We start from the raw sequence: 18,998 nt of genomic DNA, 5'->3' as shown, positions 1-18,998 counted from the left end.
AGTTATGTCTTTTGTTTTTTGGTTTTTGGTTTTTGGGGTTTTTTTTTGCTACCAGAGGGAAACATCTTAGCAGGTCATAATCTTTGAGCCCTCTTGGATCCATGTGATTATTTAATATCACTAGAAATATTTGCTGTTTGTCCCAACTGTTCTCTATTCTCTTTTCTTCTCTCTCTTTGTCTCTGTCTCCTTTGCCCTTACCTTAAAGTACCCACCGTCGTCTATTCCGTGAATTCCCATGAGACTCTAACTTGTCGGGTTGTCAGGAGACCTGGTTTCTCGTACTTTTCTCCCTGCCTCTGGGATTTGGCTTCAGGTGGACCAAGGTCTCAAGGCCCTTTGAGCATAACTCTGCTGCTACTCTTTGATGGTCAGTGGTTGGTGGTGGGTCAGGCAGGTCAGGCCGGTGTGCGAAACCTTGGTGCGATGTGTTTTCTTGCCTTTTATACCTGTTTCCTCTCTGATAATAAAAATCTGTGCTCAGGTAGAGACTTAGGAAACCAAAGTCGTTTCCAAAGCTGCTGCTGTCGCTTTAACATTTCAAAGGACCTGCCCTGGGGTGGGGGGTAACCTAATCTGTCGGCCATCCCACACTCCGTAAACGCCCACATCCAGCGGTGAACCACATAGGGAAGATGCCACTGACACTTGGGGCTGAAGGAACTCGGTGCCTTCCCGCTCCTCTGTTGTGGGGGGAGTTTGGCTCTCCCCACGTGGGAGCGCCCTTCCCAGGTGCATAGCCTTGGGTCCAACCCACTGTCCTACCAGCCTTTGGCTGCTTGGCCCCAAGGAGGCGCAAGGTGCTGATGTGGGCGGACTCCCGGCGACCACGGGAGCCAGTGGAGATGAGCCCAGGGGCGGGGCCTGGAGCCATTCGGCAATCCGTGCACACTCAGTTTGCCCAGACTGCAGACCTGAGCCCACGGCTTGGAGCTCCGGTCTTCACCCTGCGTGGACCCTCCCCCCAGTGTGATCCTGCACGTGACCGGGCGTGTCCCGCCCAGTGTGAGCCCACATAATTCATCTGACTTCTCGAGCACCCCGACTTTGCTCAGCTTTTCAGGACTCCTCAGTTCTCCCCTCCTGTGACACAGGGAAAACAGCAGCGTCACCCACTGAGTACCTGAGTTTAGGAGCACGTATGGCCTAGAGTGAGCAGCTGGTAAAGCTTAGATTGGCGGTTACCCCGCCACTCACACCCTCCTCGAGGCTGAGTGGGCCTGAGCGAGGGTCAGCCTTGCTGTGTCCCCTGCCTCTCCCCGACACTGCTCAGTCCCCATAGGCCCACAGCGACCTGCTGCGCACCTACTCCCATCTGCTCTCTCCCCTGCTGCCCATCCCCCCGACATCAGGAGCTCTACCCAGTGACCCCAGCAGCCATGCAGATGCCAGCACCGACTTTATTGATGCCTGAGTCACAGCTGTCACCGGGAAATGAGGGGCCAGAGCCCCCCACAGGAAGTGGGACCTGAGGTCCCACGAGGAACATGGAGCCCACAGTGGAGGTGGCTCAGGGGCCGCCGTGGTGGGATCGGTGCTGGAGGCCAGCTGGCGGTCAGCTCCCGCGGTACGTGGTGTAGGACCAGGGGCTCAGCAGCAAGGGCACGTGGAACTTGTGGGTCTCGTTGGTGATGGTGAAAACGACCTGTGAGGGCCGAGGAGGCACCGAACAGTGGGGGGGCGCTCGCAGCTCACCAGTACCCTGGCCCCACCGCTGCCCAGGAGACTCCAGCAGCCCAGACTGTGGACCGGGGGCGGGCTCCAGGGGAGCAGGGGCTGCAGGGCCAGCTACAGCCCGACAGTGGAGAACTGGAAACCTGGTGAGGGCTGTGGACGGGTGAGTACTCCCCAGAGAAGGCGCTCGGCTTGAGGGGCCCTGGGCCTGCCGGGGTCCCCAAGGGATGCAGCCTGAATAGGGCTGGGTAAAGGGGCAGGCAGAGGTCAGGCCCAGTGAGCTGGACGGGCTTGGTGAACACCTCTGTCCACAGGGGCTGCGTCACCCTTGGCCCTGCTCCCACAGCCTCACCCAGGGTCAGGGCAGGGCAGCTCTCCTGCCCCTTTTTCTTCCAGTAACCCTCGGTGTCGAAAAACAGCTTGTAGGTGCCTGCCTTCATCTGTCCAGGTGGCAGGAGCCCAGGACAGCGGCCGTCAGGGTCAGTGTAACTGGGGTGGGGGGAGGGGGGAGGGGATGAGGTGCCACGTCTGCCTGGCTGTGCACACCCCACAGCCTCAGATGCCCCTGCAGCCTGGCTCGGGACCGATGCCAGGGCGTGGGGCTCTGGAGCAGCCCAGGGACCCTACTGCACTGTCATTTTAGGAAATCACAGGAGAAAGGGGGAAAACCATGAGCAGTAATCACTTTATGTTTTTTGGCCAGATTTTCTCCTGCATAAGTATTATTTACAAACTTAAGAAAAACATAAAATGGATTATACTCTTCATACTGGTTTACAACCTGCATTTTTCATTGAATATTGTGCATGTCTTTGTGGGTAAAGAACTGTCTCCGGACCCCCATCCACACGGCTGCTTATTTCCAGCCTCACTGAGCGCCCCGGTGGAGGGCTCCGAGGGCTGTAGCTCTGCTCGAACCTCACCTGGTTCCCACCAGCTGTGCTTCCTGGGGTCTGCGCTGTGCTTAGAGCGGCACATACCAGCAGTTTATGGGGGGTTGGAAGTGGGTCCATATGAACCCCCATGGGACTCCACGTGTTCTTCCAAGACTACAGCTGACCCTCAGGTGTGACCTGGACCCCCAGTTTTGTTAAGAGCTGAATTGGGAGGGAACGAGCTCCACACACTCCACACACTTTGTGGCCCAGATCCCCAACTTCCACCAGCAGAGGCACCTGCCTCCTTCAAGACAGAGGGTCTGGGTTCCCGCTCACAGGGCCCACCCAACTGCCATGATGCCAACCGAAACCTGGGCTAGGCCTCCCAACAGAGCCTGAGCAAGGGTCAGGAGCCGGGCGTGGTGTGGGATCCAGCTTTTACCTTACCTCTTGCTGCCTCAGTCTCCCCATCTGTAAAAAGGGTAATTATGGTGCCCACTCACAGGGTGTAGTGAGAATAAAAAGAAGAGAAATAAAGTGCTCAGCATGCTGCCTGGTAAACATGGTGACAGGGAGGCCTTTTGGTCTCCACCTCAGGCCTTAAGCAACCCAGCCTTCAGGGGTGTATGTGTGCCTGGCTCTGTCTGGGGCACTTGGTCTCCCTCACCCTTTCCTTGCTGTCTCTTCAAGGTCAGCATCTCATGATGCAAAGCATATGGACTCCAGATTAGACCACAGTGGGTTTCACTCAGCTCTGCCCTCACCAGCTGTGTGACCTAGGGTAAGATGCTCAGCTTCTCTGTGCCTGTTTTCTAACCTATAAAATGGGAATGGTGACTGCCATGCGGGGTGTCATGCGGGGTCTCTGCTCCTGCTCCCCACACAAGAACGCAGGATATGGTGAGGCCAAAACGGAGCCATGGATGCGGGGTTCATACCACTATAGTCTCGGTGGCGACTGGGTTGGAGACAACAGGAAGCAGGAGCCACATGATCCGCAACCTGCCATCCGTTTCTCTGCCAACTGACCCAACCTGCTAACCGCAATCTGGGCTTGCTAGCTTAGCCACAGCAATCAGGGGCTAATGGCTAGCAATCAGGTCACATTATCAGGGGCTAATGGCTAACTGGTTACAGCTGACGGCCTACTAGTCACAGCTGATGGCCATCTACTACCCCAGCCATCACCTTTCCACGTGAGGCTGAGAGCCTGGAAACTGGAACTCTGTCCCCACAGTGACCCCAGCCTTGGAGACTGCCGTTCACAGTTGAGTCAGCACAGGCAGACTCTGGCTCAGAGGATGGCCGAGAACGCACGTCTCTCCCTGAACACCTTTCAGTGCCCATGTCTTCCAGGTCTTTGTGCTGGACATAGGAACATAAAGAGCAGGTATGGGCCTGGGAGCCAAATTCAGAGGCTGGGCTGTCCCCACTTTTCTTTGCATAGACTTGGCTGCCCTGAGAAGGAGGCATGGGGTCTGGGGTCAGGCTTGCCTAACTCCAGCTGTGGAGAATGCTCTGCTGTTCTGGGTTCTTGGCTGACCATTCTGCCTCCCCTCTCCCCCAGTGACACTCTCACCTGCAGATGTCAGGCAGCACTCACTTCCCTGTGCCTCCTCTTCAAACCGAGGACTGGCTGCCAGCAGCTGCCAGCTGGGCCTGAAGGGTTGTAAACACCCAGCTCCCTGCACAAGGTGATCTGAGCCCCTGTGAGACAGCTCGAGCAAGACTGAAGCCCAAATGCCTGTTTACGACAGCTTTGGGAGTCGCTCACCACCATTTTCACAGATCAGCCCTGGTCTTTGAAGGAAGGAATGCACAAGGGTGTGGGTGGCAGGAGGTAGATTTGGGGGTCCGTGCTGGAGGCTGGCGGCCACACTAGGAACTTGGTTTGTTGCCAAATGGGGAGAAAGAGGGGACAGACCTGTCTCCCCTCACCTGCAATTGCTCCGCCTTCCAGGAGAGTTCCAGGGTCAGTCCTGGTGGAAGTGGGGGTGACCATCACCCGGGTCCCCCTCCGCACTGTATTTCAGCTCCTTCTTGTCTGCCAGCATCACGTTGTAACTCTGCCCCGTCCCATCGCCCATGGCTTTCAAGCCACAGACTATTTAAAGTGTTCTCTCTGGGGAGTGGGGGGGGGGGGGAGGAGTGTACAGAGAAGGGAAACAAAAGCCCAGACACACACCTTGTTTTTAAAAATACATTAAGGAAAGAATAGTGGGTATTTATTAGTGAAACCCACATGGTGTATGTAGCCTCTTCATAGGCCTGGCACAGGGAGAGGGGCAGATGGCTCATTGCTGCAGGTTGTGCCTGGGGTTTGGGACTCTCCGGGGTGGCCTGCACTCCTCTGTGTCTCCTCTAAGGGGAGTTGGAATTCAGCCTTCCTGAGCCCATCGAGCAGGAACAGGACTGAGATGGCTTAGGTCTCCCCAGGAAGTGGAGGTGACTCACATAGGAGAGGCTGTGATAGGATCCTCACTGACTGCCACTTCTCTCTGTGTTTGAAGTCAGTTCTGGTTCCAAGGAAACCTGGCCTCTTGGAGCTGTCAACGCCCTCGCTCCCCAGTGGCAGATGGCTGCCCTGTTCTCACATGAGTCTTGTTGGACTCCCACTCACTGGGTCCATGGGGATTCTGTGCCCTTGTGGACATCATCTGTGAACGGGTGTCCAGGCGTGACCAACACGATGCATGTCTGCTCTGCGCATAGCATTGTCCCATCAACTTCAGTAACAAACGTAAGTTTAAAGACACAACAATTAAGAATTTTGAGATGGTGTTGGGTGCATTAAACCACGCGGGGCCAGGTGCAGGGGAGGTGTGTTACAGAAGCTGCTGTGTGATGGGCCACACAGGTGAGGCCGTTCAGGGGCCCAGAGACCCACTTGCAGTGGGACCGATTCCTGCAGGTGCTGACCCCACAGTTGGTTCTCAGCAGAGCCGGTGAGGACCTTGTCTCGGCTTATTCTCAGTACCGCCTGCCTGTGCTGACGGAGGCTCTGAGGCCGCCAGGGTCAGTGGGAAGGGCAGTGGCCTGGAGGGAGGTGCCCCCTGACCCCACACCTCCTCAGGGCAGCCGAGTCTATGCAAAGAAAAGTAGGGACAGCCCAACCCCTGAATTTGGCTCCCAGGAGGCCCATAACCGGTCTTTATGTTCCTAGTGCAGCTCAAAGACCCGGAAGACGTGGGCACTGAAAGGTGTTCAGGGAGAGACGTACGTTCTCGGCCATCCTCTGAGCCAGATTCTGCCTGTGCTGACTCAACTGTGAGCAGCAGCTCCCAAGGCCGGGGTCACCATTCCCATTTTATAGGTTAGAAAACAGGCACAGAGAAGCTGAGCATCTTACCCTAGGTCACACAGCTGGTGAGGGCAGAGCTGAGTGAAACCCACTGTAGTCTAATCTGGAGTCCATATGCTTTGTATCATGAGATGCTGACCTTGAAGGGACAACAACGAAAGGGTACGGGAGACCAAGTGCCCCAGACAGAGCCAGGCACACATACTCACACACACACTCACACGTCCCCACCTGGCTTTCACCTCAGTGACTACAGAGGTCGTAGGAAACCAGGAGAGGAGCCAAGAGAAGCCAAAGGAGGAGGGTGGGGCCTCTTAGGAGAAAAGGACACACTTCCCAGGAGTCCAGGGAATTCCCTTCCCCCATGAGTCTGTCTCAAATCCTAGATTTCTCTCCCTGGTCAGTAAACTAACTACGGTGACTCCAGACCCACACCTTTCCAGGAGTTGAGCTCCTGTGGCTGAAAGTATGAGATCTCTGTCGCCCTCCTGGACACCTCTTCTTTCAGTGATAAGAGGGGAATGAAGTATGTGGCCTGGAGATTTGTATGGAGACAAAATTTATTAGAACAGGAGGCCATAGAAACCATGGAGGAGATTGGTGTTGACATCCCCATAGCACTTAAGGAACTATTTGTCCATCTCATCTCTTGTCATGAAAGTGGAGGATTTGTTTAAGCAGTTACTTCTGTACTCATTACACTTTTGGGGAGGGTAAGGGTCAGAAGACTCCCTCTGAAGCCCCCTCAAGTATGTGGTGCCTACAGTTGTCCTGTGGCTGTTGAGAAATGATTTAATGTTAATGGCTCAGTTAATGGCTCAGTCAAAGAGAAAGTTGGGGTCAGGACAGGTGTTGACAAGGCTGCCTGGGCCGTGTGCTATGTCCTGGTGAGACTGGCCCCACTGGTCGGTCTCAGTGTGTCGACAAGGCAAGCTCTGTCTCCCACAAAGCATTGCTTTACAGTCTGTTTTCATTCCATTGTTCTGCACTACATCTTCACAAACCCAGAAAGCCCCTGTCAAGGGCCTTTTCTATATACTGCCCATGCTAGGGACTTCCAAGAAGCATCAGAGGCAGTTTCAGCCCTTTTATAGATGGCACCGCAGTGGCCCTTCCCCATAGACAAGAATCTTCTAAGTCATGTACAAGAGAAAAACCACAGGCCCCAAATGACATCACTCATGCTAAAAGCTCATGAAAACACACTAGATTTAATACCCAATCCAACTGCAGTCTCAGCCTCTCCCAGAAACCGTCTTCATCAACCATTCTGGAATTTTCTGGTCAATACCAGTGAGGTCATCTGTGGACCCTCTTTATCCCACCCCAAGGAAAGAAGAGGCAATCTGCACGATAAAAGCTCTTCTCCCCAAACCTGTCCCAGCCCCCACATAATCCTTTATTTTGCTAATTGCACCCTTGCCCACCCTTCTCCATGTAAAAACCGTCCATTTTGTACAACCTTTTGGGGCGCTCTGGTAGTCGCTACATGGGTTTCTGCTGACTCATGAATAATGCCAATTAGAACATCAAATGTACTTATCTGAATTTTGCCTTTTAAGAAGCGTATCACTGCAAGACAGTGTCTGCAGCTATTTTACTGTGTTGAGAGCTAAGAACACTCTTGATGCCTTAGGTGGAATTGTCCCTAGTGACGTCCTATGTGGAGAAAGGATCTGTGAAATCAGGAACCACCCAGCCTGGAGATCCACAAATACGGAAGGCAGGATGGAGGTGTGGCTAAAGAGAGCATCTGCGTAAAGCTGAATCTGAGCCTCCCATTTGAAAAGGTATTTGATTGAGGACCCCTATGGGCCTGGATTTCTTGTCGGGAAGTGGGACTCAGATTGGACAAGACAGAGGGTCAGGTCCCATTGACTGTGAAAGGATTTCAATCTGAAATGCAGCTGGGGGATAAAAAGATCAGAACAAAAATTAAAAATATAAAAATTGTTCCTAAGAGTCAAAGGTGCATGAAATGAACCCTTCATTTCTGAAGCAACTGATTTGAAACTTTAGTGACATTAGACTGGATTGTACCCTAAGAGTTGGACTGTGAGCATTTCCCTTTTGAAGAAGAACTGCTCTGCCCACCTGTCCTGAGCTCTTCCTTCCAATTGCTGTCGCACTTGATGCCTAGCTGCTGGCCGTACTCGTCCCCATACCAGATCAGCAGTTCACAGCCCGGCCTGATGACCTGGCAGGTTCGGTAGAAAATCTGCCTGTGATACTGAAAGGCCACGAGGTTCTGCTCTTCGTCATCCCGGGCACAGTTCACATACCTGGGATTGAGACAGGTAAAAGGAAGGAAAACACAGGTGCTAAGTTCCCACTACGTGCCAGATCCCTATCCAGCTCCTCTCCTGATACTGAAAGCCGTCAGGCTCTGATGTTGCTCACTGCCCCCTGCACTCCTGGGGGACTTTCTGTCCACATCTAAGCCCCTCGCACAATGTCCTGTGGACTCCTGCGTCCAAGTGCTGCCTAGAAAGCTTCCCCCGCCCTTGGAGGTCTCTGTCGCAGCACAGCAAGACAGGACAATAAAGCTCATTCACATTCTGTATCCCCCATAAAAGAGAACCCCTCAAGGAAAGGGGCTGGGTCAGGAGGGCAAGAGGCCCATGGCCAGACTGTGGCTCGCTCATGCCCTGCAGGCTGCAGGTCCCAGGTCTGTTTAGAACCAAGGCTAGGGTGCTTTGCTGTCCTCACAGGTCAAAGGTCCCTTGTTTTAGGCTATCCTGGCACTGTAAACTCAAAAATAGGAAAATTATAGTTAAAGATTTCTAAAATAAATTGTTTCGTGTCTGTCTGCAGTGAGTCCTCCATAAGGACTAGGGTTGTGTGATCTGTGTGTGTAAGGAACCCCACTGTCTGAATAAGTGTTCATTAGATTAATTTAATGTATGAATCCAGGGTCCCCAGTGAATCTCGGCCCCTCAAGGTTTTTTCCAGGGCCCAAAGATTGTCCAGCATAGAGAGTTGCATTTTGAGGACATGTACCATATTTTATCTTCTTTTTTTTTCATGTCTCTCGGTATGAAAGTGCACTGTATGGAAAAAAGAGCAGGGGATCGAGGGGACCATTGAGGGAGGCTTGATGAGAAGGGAAGGACCAGGGGCCTGTGATTGATGAGGGTCCTGTCTGGAACCCAGACAGCTACTGGCCTTACCTCATCCAGTTGGACTGGGATTTGTCCTTTCCATCCACATACTCATAGCAGTTGCTCCCTTTTTTGATCTGAGGTTCAGGGAAAGAAGTTAAAGGCTTTGTTTTGGTGGGGGAGGTAATAGAAGAATCATTTTGCTCCACTGTCATCCAGGCGCTTTCAGCCTGCATGGATCCCACTGCCAACTGAGACTACATGACGTGCTTCTCGCTCACCATCTACACGTCTGAGCTGATCTGTCCATTCAGTAGGAGCCCCTCACGGAGGGGCCTCTCTGCTGTGTCTGCACCACTTTGCTCCCGCTTACCCTCTGGTCTTTAAACAGGAGTGCCATGTTCATGCAAAGTGCACCTAGCACACAAAGCTAACTGTATCGTCCCCATGCACATGCCAGCATGTAGGTGGCACCCCCAACCCACAGGGGCAGGGGACAAGTAGATGCTTCTCACCATCCAGGAGTATCCACTGTTGGCCTCCTCTTCATCTTCTGTGATCTTGCCCTCGTAGGGGCCAAAGTTCAGACCCAGTGGCAGATCGGACGCCTCGTTCCACACTCCGAGCCCCGCCTTAGGGATGCCCGACACTCTGATTCTCAGCCCAGGGGGCAGAGTGAGGGCTGAGCGGTTGGGGTGCCCCTTTTCTACCACTCTGTCCTTTACAAACGTAGGGGGCCCATGAGTATCACAGCTGTCAATGAAGTAGCTCTGACACTTCTCACAATCTGGAGGCGAAAGCAACAGGGATTAGGAAAGGTGTAGTGTGTGTTCCTGAACATAGAGAGCTTCAGAGAGAGGCCGGGCAGTCACATCACTGAGCCTCAATCCTGTATTCCAGGCCACGAGAGGAAGGAAATGATTTGGGGACCAAATGACCAGATCAAACTATCATATCAAGACATAACAGCCTTGTTTGTGAGGGTCACTTACACAGGTAGTCATCCTCCTGGAGCTCATTGACGTCTTGGTATGTACGGACCCTTCTTTCCCGAAGGCTGTACATCTTCCTTTCAATCTCTTTTCTCCTCAGTCCTAAGTTGGAGAAGAGTAGGTGATTGAGGTTGGTGGGCTCTGTAATATTAGCCCTTGTTTTGCCAGAAAACACGAAATGTCCTCCTATCAAATTATCACCTGTCTTTCTGTTTGTCCTCCCTTAACTGTTGGTTCAGAGACTCAGATTCCACACTAACTACAGATGGCTGATTCGATTTTAGTTTCTAGCTCTTCACATTATCAGGTTTAACTTCCCAGTCTTTCTGTTTACAAAATGCTTCATTCATATAATTACTCATTCAGAAAATATTTGTTGTGAGCCCATTATGTGTTAGGCACTGAGCATACAACACCAAGAAAGTACGGTCCCTATTATCACAGGTGGGTTTATTGGACAACTTGGATGTGTCAGTTCTTTGAAATGTAATCTAATGCTTTCAAACAATGTGTGAGCTTTGTATCCTTATCTTCACTTTACAGATGAGCATTCAGGAGCCCAGAGAATGTATAAGATTTGCCCAAAGCCCCAGAACTAACCTCAGTTCTCAGCTTAGTCCAGCTTAAACCCAGGCCTAGCCAAAGTCCACCCCTCAAACCTCGGCCATACTTATCAGCCTTTCCAGACGACTCAGAGGAACTAAAGTCCCCAAATTATTTTCTCTTACCTGATTTTCGTCTAGAGTGCTGTCCAGAGGTATCTGCTTCTCCAGGAGGAGACACTGGTTTCTGGGTCTGCTCTGAGCCACTTGCCTTCGGCAAATTTGCTGCTCCTGACAATTCCTTCAAACTAGGTTTGTTCCTTGATGGTGCCCTGGACGTTGCCTTCAATGTGAGAGCCACATATTAAGAGATAACATGCGTTTCTTTAATTATTTAGGGCTTAGAACGTGTTTTCACAGGCATGACTTTAACTACTACTTCGACCACCCTTGGAAGTTCCTGGGGAGTATGAATATTAGAGGGAACAGAAAGGAACTGTGTGGGTAATGAGTCCAAGACTAGAACCCGTGCCTTAAGGCTCTTTCCTTCCATCTTTTTCCGTAAAGGTAGGAGTGAGAGAGATTGGGAATAGAACAAAGAAATGGTTGGGAGAAACATACGTATCTAGACAATAAAGAAAATGATGCTGAAAGTTGCAAATTGCTCTATCTTGGAAAGAATATCTGTAATTCGATTAACTGGTTCCCATCAATTCTGATTTAATAAGGTTGTACCTCTAGGTAGTTCTCTTCAGTTTCCTGATCCATAACATGGTCATTCTTAATGAGTTAGTGACCATGACATGTAATAACACTCACCAAAGTGTTTTGTGGGCTATTTAATACAATATGGAAGTGAGATTACAGTCCTGCTATCAACCTACCCCTTCAGCCGTCTCCATATTTGAAATCTAACTCACAGATATTATCTTCAGCATCCATTGACCTTCTTACTTCTAGTTTAATTTGTAAATGTGGAATCACTTCTTCAGAAAACATTCAGGGGGCCCTCAGGGACCCTGAGATGGGCCTGGGACTTCTGAGAAGAATCAGGTCTGGACCAGCCTCTCAAAGAGCTCGCAAAGCAGAGGTAGGCATTGATTCCAAATAATTCCAAAGTACATGAACCTCACCTGATTAAGCTCAGAGAAAGCTGTTACTTCCTCTTACAGGAATGAGCATTTGAAATCAGTTCCAGAAGGATGCGTGTCTGTGGAATAGTGAATGACTGATACAAAGTCCTTGCAGAAGGATGAGTGTCTGTGGAATAGTGAGTGACCGACATGAAGTCCTAAAGTTGTTGTATTATCTGTTGCTTCTCAGTCATCAGCCCTGAGGCTCCTCAGGGACGGGAGGTGATTCCTTTACTTGGGGAGGCTCTGAGGCTGGGGTCCTCTATCCTCTCTCCCCTGAGACCACTCACTGCACAAACTGCCTTCATACCAGAAAGCTTCCCTGAGTCAGGGTTGTTGTGCACCTCTCAATGTAGCATGGCAGAAAGAACCGAGGTTGAGTTCATTAGTCAGATGAATGATGTAAACATGTATGGATGAGACAGAGCAAATTTTGTAAAACGATGAACATTCTAATGAGTTTGTAAGTGGTTTAGAGAAGCAGCTTTGGATTAGATTGCACTACCCCTGACACTGTGATCCAGACATATAATCAAATATTTCTGTACTTCTGAAACCTCAGTTTCCTCATCTATAAATGGCGATAGTTATAGTATCTACCTCAGGATTGTTGTAAGTGTATTCATGTAAAATTCTTAGAATAAAGTCTGAAATATTGTGAAAATAAAACAAGTGGCAGCTTGCGTTGTTGCCAGTGTTATTAACTATTAAAATGATGATGATGCCGACACTGTGTAGACGAGACCAGGAAAGGAAGGCTCTTACCTGCATTTGGGTCCGTGAGGAAGATTTTCTCCTCAACAGGATTTGGGAACTACTCACCTTCTGGTGTTTACTCTGTCCCACTCTGAAGACCACCCGAGAACGTTTGACTAAAAGGTGATGAGAGAGCAGTATTTTAGTTGGTAAATGTTTCCAAAATCTGGAGATTCTTACTGGGGACACAGAACTCTGAATCAGAGAGTGACAAGTACAAACCATTGGAAATGGTTTCTAAGGTATCATTAAGGCCTAGGCTTCTACTGGGGGCATCAACTAGTTTTCCTAAAATGTTTAAAAATAGACAAAGCTTCAGGGTGGCCGGTTAGCTCAGTTGGTTAGAGCATGGTGCTGGTAGCACCAAGGGTGCCGGTTTCGATCCCCGTGTGGGCCACGGTGAGCTGCACCCTCCTTAAAAATAAAAAAAGAAAAAAGAAAAAGCTTCATCTATATTTCATCCTATGTTCATAAGGTATCTGTTACATTTATTTAAAAAATAAATTGGCTTCTTATGACAAAAATACTCCACAAACTAGGAACAGAAGGAAACTACCTCAATATTATATAATAAAGGTCATCTATGGAAAGTCCACTTCTAACATCATGCTCGATAGTAAAAAACTGAAAGCTTTTGCTCTAGTTCTAGGTCAAGAACAAGGCAAGGTTGCCCACTCTTGCCACTTCTACTCAACACTGTGGAGGAGAGACTGTTCCCTGAGATGCCTGATGTCGGACCCTCATGCTAGATCTGGTCAGATGCAGGCCAGAACAGAGATTGCTTCCCCAGAATCCCCAGAGACTGTCTGATCCACCCTTCCACTACGCTGGTTCATGTCGGTTCCTGGAACACGCCATTACCCTTCCCCAAGCTAGCATATAAGGATGTCCCTCTTATCTGTGGTGGTCACACTCCATACCCCCATCCATCTTGCCCTGTTCTGTATAACCCCATAGCTCCTGCCACACTTTGCAGAGGACATCCATGGTGTCTCACTGCAGCCCAAGAGGCGTCTCATGTGTAAGTTCCCTTAATAAACACTTGATATAATGATGGAGTTGTCAGCCTCTTTCTTTGGTCTCTCCGCCCCAGGAAATGTTATGTAACAAACGTAGCACTAGAAGTCCTAGCCAGAGCTTTATACAAAAAAGGAAACAAAAAGGCGTCTAATTTGGAAAGCAAGAAGTTAGATTATGTCTGTTTGCAGATGACATGATCTTATGTGCAGAAATTTCTAAAGACTCCATAAAAAACCCTGTTAGAACTAATAAATCAATTCAGCAAAGTTCCAGGATACAAAATCAACAGTGAAAAATCAGTTGTATTTCTATACACTAATAATGAACAATCCAAAAAGGAACTTAAGGAAACAATCCTTTTTAAAATTGCATCAAAAAGAATGAAATAATTAAAAATAAACCTAGGGCCAGCCTGATGGCTCAAGTGGTTGGAGCTCCATGCTCCTAAATCTGAGGGCTGCCAGTTCAATTCCCACATGGGCCAGTGGGCTCTCAACCACAAGGTTGCCAGTTCGATTCCTCGAGTCCCGCAAGGAATGGTGGGCTGCACCCCCTGCAACTACCAATGGCAACTGGACCTGAAGCTGAGCTGCGCCCTCCACAACTAAGATTGAAAGGACCACAATTTGACTTGGAAAATAAATAAATAAATAAATAAATAAATAAATAAATAAACCTAACCAAGGAGGTGAAAGACTTGTACACTGAAAATGATAAAACATTGCTAAAAAAAATTAAACAAGACACAAGTAAATGAAAAGACATTTTATGCTCATGGGTTGGGAGACTTAATATTGTAAAGCTGTCCATACTACCTAAAACAGAATCTAAAGATTCAATGTGTCAACGTAAGAATGTCCAAACAGTAGACAATTTTTATAGAAATTCATTTGAGCCAAACAGAGTATACGCCTGGAAGCAAGAGCCCAACAGAGTGAGAAAAATGCTTCTTGGAATAACAGTCTGCAGCTTCTTTTATGCATTTGGAAGTAAGGAGGGAATGTAAAGAAGTTTACATGGAGGTGGGAGAAAGCAACGTGGGGAGTGGATTACAGGATAGTTAATAAGATTCTGTGCTCTCTTGAGGGTGGTTAAGCTTCAGAGGGGTTCAGAGGGGGTTAAGCTTCAGAGGGGGAAAAGAGGCATTTCAAAGGTGTGTTAACCTAGATGCACAGAAACAATGAACAGGGCTTGCTTAAGGCAAAGAGAAGCCTTTTACTAAACAGTTATATGGCTGGGTTGTGACTGCCTTGTTAGGGATTTATGATCAGATCACCCTGTGAGGTTACTTTTGGTAGAATCCCTTTATCATCCACCAATGTAATCCCTATCAAAATTCCATCGGCATATTTTGCAGAATAGAAAAAGCCATCTTAAAAAGAAAAAGAAAAAAGAAAAAGCCATCTTAAACTTAATATGGAATCTCAAAGAACCCTTAAAAGCAAAAACAATCTTGAGAAAGAGGAACAAAACTGGAGACCTCACACTTTCTGGCTTTGAAACATATTACAAAGCTACGGTAATGAAAACAGCATGGTACTTGCATAAAGTCAGATCTATAAACCAGTGGAACAGAAGAGTGAGCCTGGAAAGAAACTCTGAGTATATGGTCAAATGATCTTTATCAAGGGTTTGAAGACTACACAATGGGAAAAAGATAACCTCTTCAACAAATGGTGCTGGGAAAACAGAATATCCACATATAAAAGGATGAAGATGGACCCTGGTCATACACCATAGATACAGAAATCAACACAAAATGGATTAAAAACCTAAATGTAAGACCTGAAACTATAAAACTCTTAGAGGAAAAGCTTCAAGTAGGCAATGCTTTCTTGGATATGACACCAAAAGCACAAGCATCAAAAGCAAAAATAGACAAATGGGACTACATTAAACTTACAAACTTCTGTGCAGCAAAGAAAAAGATCAACAAACCACACAGATAACAATGGAATCAGAGAAAATATTTGTAAAACATCTGTCTGGTAATGTTTAATATCCAGAATATATAAAGTACTTCTACAACTCAATAATAAAATACCAACTAATCCAATTAAAATTGGGTGCTACTTACTGAATTATGTCCCCCATCCCCCACAATTCATATACTGAAACCCTAACCCCCAATGTGATGGTATTTGGCGATGGGTCCTCTGGGAGGTAATTACGGTTGGATGAGGTCATGAGAATGGAGCTCTCTTGATGGGATTGGTGCCCTTATCAGAAGGGAGATACGCTCTTTCTTTCCCTTCAGAAGCATGCACATACAAAGAAGAGGTTATGCGAGCACACAGTGAGATGGAAGCTGCCTACAAGCCAGGAAGAGAACTTCACCATGCTGACATCCTGATCTCAGATTTCCAGCCTCCAGAACTGTGAGAAAGCACATTACTTTGGTTTAAGCCATCCAGTCTGTGGTATTTCATTATGGCAGCCTGAGCTGACTAATACAATGGGAAAAGGACTTGAATAGACATTTCTCCAAAGAAGATATACAAACGGTCAACAAGCATATGAAAAGATGCTCAATACCAGTAATCAACAGGGAAATGCAACAGGGAAATGCAAATGAAAGCTACAATGAGATGTTATATTGTTATATAAGTGTTGGCAGGAATGTGGAGAAATTAGAACCCTTACACACTGTTGGTGGGAATGCAAAACGGTTCAGCCACTATGGAAAACAGTATAAATGCTCCTCAAAAAAATTATAAATAGAATTGCCATATCATCTATCAATCCAAATTTTGGGTATATATCCAAAATAATTGAAAACAGGATCTTGAATAAATATTTGCACGCCCATGGTCATTGTAGCATTATTCACAATAGCTAGTATTGGAAAGCAACCTAAAGGTCCATCGATGGATGAATGGATAAAGAAAATGTGGTGTGTACATACGAGGTCTACAATTAAGTTCGTGAACTCATCCTAGAAAAAGTACTATACATCACTGCTGAATATCACTATGGTCACCTTCGAACGACTCCCCTTGGGAAGCTGTGCACTGACACCAGTGCCTAGTCCACCCTTCAAAGCAATCTCGGAACTCTTTTTCTGGAATGGCCATCAGAGCTGTCGTCATATTACCCTTAATGTCCTGAATGTCATCCACATGTCTTCCTTTCAATATTTCCTTTATCTTCGGGTACAGGAAGAAGTCATTGGGGGCCAGATCAGGTGAGTAGGGAGGGTGTTCCGATACAGTTATTTGTTTCCTGGCTAAAAACTCCCTCACAGACAGTGCCACGTGAGCTGGTGCATTTTCGTGATGCAAGAGCTCCTTCGGGATCATTTTTGCACACATCTTTCTCATGCCAAGATTTTCAGTTAAGATTTTCCTAACTGTTTCTCTAACCATGTTTACTGGGTCTGCTATGCTTCTCACACTCAGCCAATGATTTTGACGCACAATTCGATGCATTTTTGCAATATTTTGTCAGTTCTGCTCGTTACTGGCCACCCTGACCTCTCTTCATCAGTGACACGCTCTCTCTCCTCAGAAAAACGCTTAATCCATCTGTAAACTGCCATATTCTTCATGGCATTATCCCCATAAACTTGGACTAACATGTCCCTGATTTCACTTACACTCTTGCCTTGTTTAAAAGAAATTTAATGTTTGTTCGTTGCTTTAATTCAAGCTCAGACATTGTCAAGACGGCACACAAAAACACGCAAAAACAATAACAAACTCCACTCAGCAAGACACCGCCACATGTCAACACGAACACAGCTGTGAGACACTGATATTCCAAGTTTATGAAACCTTACCGAGCTGTTTGTACAGTGCTGCCAATGTAAGCGCACGGTGGCAAGTTCACGAACTTAATTGTCAGACCTCGTACAATGGAATATTATTCAGCCTTAACAAAGAAAGAAATCCTGTCATACGCTACAACATGGATGAACCCTGAGGACATTGTGCTTGAGTAAAATAGACCAATGACAAAAAGACAAATACTGTATGAATCCACTTATGGATGGTATCTAAAGTAATCAAATTCATGAAAACAAAATAGAATGGTGGTTGCCAAGGGGATATGTGGGAGACATCAGGGAGACCAAATAGCTGTATGAAAACCTCTCTCAGAATCAAGACAAAAAATCTGGTTCATTTTGGAGTAAGAAGATCATGTGGTGTGATAAAATATACATAAATAAATTAAATATCTTTACATAATATCTTAATCGATTCCTCATCTAGGACATTTAATGCAATAACTGAACTATTATAAGATTAATGTTAGAAAGCTCTTTGGTGGATTTACAGTTTAACTAAGGTTTCTTTAATTGCCCTTTAAGTAGCAATGTTTAGCAAAAATAATTTTTTTAAATGATAAATTGTAAACGTTTGGAAAGCATGGAGAATTGCAATGGAAAACTTATACATCCATCATCCTTCCTGACCTCAGTATTCTGCCACAACGGCTTCAGATCTTTTTATTGATATTTCAAAATTCAAAAACAAACAAACAAAAAACTAACGGAGACATAGCCAAGTCACCTGCCAGATCTTCCTCCTTCTCTTGGGATCTAACTATTCTGAATTTGTTGTTTCTTATTCACTGTCAGGTTACTATACAGTTACTGCTTATTAATTTATCTGTAAACATACAATTATTTTACACATTTTAGAACCTGATAGGAACAGCTGCTTTCTGTATAACACTGTTTTCTGGGCATCTTGTTTGCTGAACAAGCAAACACTGTTTCCTTAACCCCTGACAGGCAGCTCAGATCTCCCCAGGTCAGTTTCAGGACGGCACCTCTGAGTCCTCCTGGCCCCTCACCTTGCTTCCTTGGAGTCCATTCTTCATCAGAATCCTCAGTGTCGTCTGCCTGGGGTCTCATGGCCTGCTTGTGGTGACACATGAAAGCTGGTCGAGAGGCTCTGAGACCTGAAACGAAGCAAAATCTCTGTCCTGAAAGGGAAGAGCCTGAAGGAGGAACAAAGCACCAGAGCAGCTCACTGGGATGGACTGGACAGGCCAGGAGGGTGTAGAACATGGCACTGTGAGTGTGGTACCGTCAGGGCCAGCCCTGCCGTCACACAAAAGAACAAAACGCCCCCCAGGTCACTCTGCACACAGAAGGGAGCTGCAGGGAGATGAGCACCTGAGAAGGAGCGAGCCCGAGTAATGTAGGTGTGTCAGGGCTCCCAGGCTCACGGCCCCAGCTCGTCCTGTTACCTAGAGCAAGCATTGCCTCGTAGTTCCTTTTCACGTTTCTGTACCGGGTTTTCTCCCAGTCTCCCATCGCTGTCCACTCTTCCTTGGAGAAGTACATGGAAATGTCCCTGAAAGCATCGTTGGCCTCGAGAAAATAATAGGCTGCATCAGTAACTTACTACAAGTCAGCGCTTCGGGCTGGGCCTTCTCCTCCCGTGTGTGCAGGGTGTGGACTGAGACCTCCGGGGGTCGCTGTGACACAAGGACGCAGAGTTCTCTCCCTCCCGCTGTGTCCTGACGGAGGGAGCAGGCCCCAGCCTTCCCGGCGCAGCAGCTGCTGACCCTAGTGTCCCGTTGTCCCCCACGCCCCAGACAGGACCGAGCCCCTGACATGCACAGCGAGGGGAGCCCAGGAGTGCAGGCGGG

At 47.9% G+C, this 18,998-nt stretch overlaps 1 protein-coding gene across 1 annotated transcript; it reads right to left on the bottom strand.

Moving 5' to 3' along the window:
* Positions 1–6,671: 6,671 nt before the first annotated feature.
* Positions 6,672–18,660, bottom strand: LOC308494474 (histone-lysine N-methyltransferase PRDM7-like; the record flags this gene model as incomplete). The annotated part of the gene is made up of 9 exons (XM_081042249.1): positions 6,672–6,847; positions 7,948–8,135; positions 9,024–9,091; positions 9,470–9,741; positions 9,947–10,048; positions 10,675–10,831; positions 12,444–12,493; positions 18,195–18,302; positions 18,594–18,660. The coding sequence occupies 9 exons, from the start codon at positions 18,658–18,660 to the stop codon at positions 6,672–6,674; spliced, it is 1,188 nt and encodes a 395-aa protein (XP_080898375.1).
* Positions 18,661–18,998: the final 338 nt, after the last annotated feature.

Source organism: Rhinolophus hipposideros (assembly GCF_964194185.1).
Source record: "Rhinolophus hipposideros genome assembly, chromosome: X".
Lineage (NCBI taxonomy): Eukaryota > Metazoa > Chordata > Mammalia > Chiroptera > Rhinolophidae > Rhinolophus > Rhinolophus hipposideros.
Note: the sequence above shows the minus strand (reverse complement) of the source record. Positions and strands in the feature narration are given on the sequence as shown.